The following is a 4,940-nucleotide window of genomic DNA, read 5'->3' as shown; positions in this document are numbered from 1 at the left end:
CGCTGCTGGGGCCGGCCTGAAGGGCCACCTGCCCAAGGTGCAGATGCCCAGCCTCAAGATGCCCAAGGTGGACCTCAAGGGGCCCCACGTGGACCTGAAGGGCCCCAAAGTTGATATGATGGAACACCATGATTCTATGCGGACCCCTAACCAGCACGGATTTTTTCCATTTCATGATCAAGACGTAAACTCAAGGGACATTTCTACCAGTTCGTGTTATGGTTCTAGTGATGCTGATCTATCACCTCCTTCTGTGACTTCCCAGTCCTTGTTGTCATACCTTCGCCCGTCTTTGTGTATTGTTGAGTCTCCACAGGAATCTCAAGGCAGTACACTCCCTCCTTTCACTGCTCGCATATTGTTCCCCAAATTTCACAGACCTAAATTTACCTCATCTCTTCCACCTTCAGAGTCTGAAAATGTTCTGTCTGAGGCTGAGGCTCAGGCTGTCGTCCATTCTCTTGTTACCTCTCACACCCTGTCTGGTTCAGTAGTCCCTCAGGTCCTTTCTCCCGGTGCTGCTTCTTGTAGTGTTGTGGAGCTGTCCTCCAGCCAGCCTTTACTCAGTCAGCCACCTGAGGCATCTAAGCGAGAAGCCAAAGACCCTTCCTTCAAATTGCCTAGCGTCAAGTTACCTTCTTTCAATTGGTCTCCAAAGAAGGTAACAGGTGATTCTCAGTCACAGGAGACACCCACATCTAGTCTAGGTTTGTCGTCAATGGAAATGGATTCTCAAATTCAAAGTAGTGTTTCCATAGTGGAATCCCCCCAGCATGCCCCTCTGGACAAGGACGTGGAGAAGGGAAGAAGCCGGAAGCTGAGCTTTTCCATGCCAAGACTGGCACTACCCAAGATAAAGGTTTCTAAGGGGACGGCTTCTGTGCCACACGGAGACATGAGGCCTTCACTCAGTGGTACCACATCTGGAGGTGATTTGGTAGTCGTAGAAACAGTTGTCAGTGATGCCCACGTTGGGGACACTCATTCAAAAGACGTCATCACAGAACTCCATGTCAGATCCCCCTCAACCACAGCAGAGTTGGTTAGGTCCCAAACTGAGCTTCCTCCTTCCAAAGATGATGTGAATGTCAGAGGTGACAGCAAAAGTCTCATGGTTGTCTCTGCAAGTCAGCCCTTTGGGGAACTGGTACCACCCAGAACAGAAGGTCTCCTGCTGCCATCCGGTAGACAGAGAGATAACACCTGCACCGTGGAAACCCCTGAGATGGATCCCACAGCAAAGGAGACGTCAACAGACTCGAATGAGCGCCGGTTCAAAATGCCCAAGTTCAGAGTTCCTGGTTTCAGACGCTCCTCATCCAAGGAGCGAGACCGGCTTGGAGAACAGGAAGCCACTCAAAAGTCACAGACTCCGGTCATCAGCATCCCCTTGGAGGCAGAAGAAAAAGCAGCAGCCTGCGTGCAGCTGTCCCATGTGCCTGAGTCCAAGGTAGAGGCACATATCTCCCTGGAGTCCCCAGAGGAAGGGACCAGTGTGAAGCCCATAGAGAGCCCAACATATGCAGATGTTGTAAAACGTGATCTCCATGGGACAGGCTCGAGGATGCATAGCTCCACTGTTGAGCATTTTCACACACATCTGTCCACCCCTGAGTTTGGGACCCATCTATCTAAAGACTCTGTCTCCCTTGTGAGGGTCTCAGAACCCCAGCTTCCTCCAGAAGAAACAGGCAAGCAGCAGCATCCTGGGCCAGGAGGAAATATCCCTGCTGAGATGGAGGCTAGAACAGGAAGCTTGCCTTCCCAGCCGCAAGGGCCCCTGAGGCTGAAGGCCTCCATCACTGATGTGCCATCCCAGGTCTCTGTGGTGAGCATGAGTCAGCTCTGGGAGGATTCTGTATTGACTGTTACATTTCCCAAACTGAAGGTACCCAGGTTCTCCTTCCCTGCTCCCAGCTCTGAGGCTGATGTGTTCTTTCCTGTGGTGAGAGAGGTCGAAGCCAGCATTGCTAGTCCCATGCATACAGGAAGCTCTGGGCTCTGGGAAGCCAGCATTCTAAAGACAGGCGCCGAGGACACCAGAATGCCACCAGCAAGCCTTGAGCAATCTTTGGAAGAATCCCCAATTTCTAAGGTCAGAGTGCACATTCAGGGGTCTCGAGGTGAAAGCCAAGAAGTCGCTCTTCCTAGCAGGATGGAAAGGTCGCGCGCTGACCCCTTAGCACCTGGAGCCTTTTGTACTCAGATTGTGCGGGAATCAGAGATCCCTGCTTCTACAATCCAAACTCCTTCTTACGGATTTTCTTTGCTGAAAGTGAAAATTTCAGAGCCCCCTGTGCAGGCCTGTGTGTATACAGAGGCTCCTGATTCCCAGCCGCAAGAGAGTGTGGGTGGAGCTCCCTCGCCAGCCGCTGCAGGGGGACACGCTGTTCCTGCAGAGGTCCCACCTGATACTGGCGAACCATTTGAGATTATCTCTTCCAGTGTTGGCGTGCCCCCGGGGCCCCAGCTTGCAGAAAGCACCTCTGATGAGGAGCCCGCGGAGATTCTTGAGTTTCCTGAGGACAGCCAGGAGGTTAAGGTCTCTGGCATGGATGCCAGACAGAAGTCAGAAGGTAAAAAGGCCAGCCTGTTGTGGTCCTGGCTTCCGAGTATTGGGTTTTCCTCCGCGGAAGAGACGGCTGCTGAGTCCAGAGACACGCCCCAAAGATCCCCTGTCCACGTGCAGCCTACCGCTCGGCTGGACCCCGAACTGCCCAGGAAACAGGAGAAGGCGGGCTGGTTCCGGTTTCCCAAGTTAGGGTTCTCCTCTTCACCCACTAAGAAGCCCAGGAGCACTGAAGACGGGGAAGGCCAGGAAGAACACAAGCCCCAGGAGGAGACAGTCACCTTTTTTGATGCTCGAGAAAGCTTTTCCCCAGAGGAGGAGGAAGAAGCCAAGTCAGAGGGGACAAGTGCCAGGCCTGGTTCTGAAGCAATGGTGGCATCCTCTGCGAGAACAGAACTCGTACTGTTGGAACAGGCTAGAGACACTGGTGACAAATCTATCCCCAGGCCCGTGGCCAAATGAGATGAGAGGTCAGAGTCAGTGGATGAGACCAGCCAACTAGAACCCGAAACTTAGGGTCTGAAAGCACCCCCATCGCCCCCAGAACGCGCGATTGATCTCGTGTCGATCCACAGGCTTGAAACCAAAGCAGAAATAAACAGCACTTACCTGTCTCACACACAGCCCTCCTATAGGGAACTGAAATCCGCTACCTTCTTCCAAGCTTTGGAAGCAAACCAAGGCTGCCAAATTGTCTAGTTCTGGGAGCTCTGTTGGCCTTCGTGGGGTAAGTCCCAAGAGGCTGCCCAACACCACGAGAACAACGTTGTCTCTGAAGTACCCATGCCTGTGTGGGTAGGAGCAGCTTTTGGGGTAACCTCTGCCTTGCCGCTGCTGTTCCCTGGTGAGCTTAGCCAGCGGGGTGTGCGGTGTGTCCTTCCTGCTCACACACTCGATCCTTCCTCAACTCTTTCGCTAATGGCAAGCTTTGGGGAGCAGACTGTGAGGGTGTGTACGCGGGGCACAAAGGTCTGCACTCAGTGGTAACTGTGGGTTGCCCAGCAGGGTTCACACACGGGTTTACCATTATACCTTGGTGTGCGTCTGTTTGTCTGTCTGCCTGCCAGTGTGCTACTACTTTCCCAGATGTGTACAACTTTCATGCTCTGCCTAGAGCACCTCGTGTACAGATTGCAGCCCATTCAGTCACCTTCAATAAAGGAAGCAATGCATTCAGCGGTCCAGTTCGCCAAGGTCTTTTGTTCTCATGTATCCCTACTCATGTATCCCTACTCTTGCTTTCCTCTCATGCACTTGGGTCTCCGTCTCTACTGTGTAGCTCAGGAAACCAGAGCTGAGTTTCACCTTAGGGCGGCTGCCATTTTGCATGGGTTTGACATCCACACCCACAGCCAGAGACCTCATGGATACAGGGGAAGAAGTCGGGGCCGCAGGGGACACAAGCACGCCCCTCCTGTCAGCTGGGCAACACTGCTAGGATGGGACAGTCATGTGGAGTAAGGTCAACAGAGAGCCATTGCCCTGGAGGCTGAGCAGGGTCTTGTCCCATAATCAGAAATTGCTTTTACCTGAGGGACCTTCCAGCAGTCTGAAGTGAATTCACATGTTACTGGAGCAAGGCCAGGGGCTTTCTGCAACCTCCCAACTTCCTGCTGATGCCCTCCTGGTATTCACCATTCCCAAGGAGACACTGAAACTTGGACTTAGCTTCCTCCTGACCCACAGAGCCTCTTGGCAACAAGCATTCCTTGTCTCACAGACAGGATGGCTCGAGGGGTGGGGTGAGTACTGGCCACTCCCAAAGCTACCCACAGAGGGCCAGAGGGTGGGGGCTGATGTGTAACAGGGGAATGGCCAGGGGAGAGAGGTTGGGGTCTTCTCTTCGTGTCTCCATGAGTAGCCACACAGGCTGGAGAGTCAGCCACGTTGAGGAAACATAGCCGATTCTGGAAAGCTAATTACTACACCTCTGCCCTACAGACAGGGACAGCTATAATACTCCTTGCCTAGGATGCCCAGCCTCCCTCTGGGCTGATTTACAAGTGTCAGCCAAACTTGATGTGTACCCAGTAACACTACAGAGTCTGTCTAGGGCACATTTATTATCCCTACCTTCTAAGGGTCATGAGTCCCTGCCTGTCTTAAGTGGGTCGATCCTCTGCTCAAGGCCCCACAGGAATGCCATCATATGTAAGCAGGGGCTGTCTTTCATCTCCAGATAGAAGTATAGGAGCCACTGAAGTAGCCATGATTGCTATGTCAGTTACCCGGGAGCTGGGTGAACATAGAAGGACCTCGATCTTTTTGTTTCCTGGAAGCCATTGTCTACTCTATCACATGGATTTGCCTGCATAGCCAGCAAGGGACAGACTCCCAGACAGATGTTGGTACAGTCTCATGTCACTCAACT

The 4,940-nt window shown here is 52.9% G+C and overlaps 1 protein-coding gene across 1 annotated transcript; it reads left to right on the top strand.

The window, feature by feature from the left end:
* The first annotated feature begins 6 nt into the window (after window positions 1-6).
* On the top strand, window positions 7-3,741 carry Ahnak2 (AHNAK nucleoprotein 2). The gene has a single exon (XM_021178519.2). The coding sequence runs from the start codon at window positions 44-46 to the stop codon at window positions 3,029-3,031; it is 2,988 nt and encodes a 995-aa protein (XP_021034178.2). The 5' UTR covers window positions 7-43; the 3' UTR covers window positions 3,032-3,741.
* The last annotated feature ends 1,199 nt before the right edge of the window (window positions 3,742-4,940 follow it).

Source organism: Mus caroli, chromosome 12 (assembly GCF_900094665.2).
Source record: "Mus caroli chromosome 12, CAROLI_EIJ_v1.1, whole genome shotgun sequence".
Lineage (NCBI taxonomy): Eukaryota > Metazoa > Chordata > Mammalia > Rodentia > Muridae > Mus > Mus caroli.
This window is presented reverse-complemented; position numbering and strand designations above follow the sequence as displayed.

Coding starts and splice junctions, on each gene's coding strand:
- Ahnak2 (XM_021178519.2), top strand. CDS start 44: ATGCCCAGCCTCAAGATGCCCAAGGTGGACCTCAAGGGGCCCCACGTG.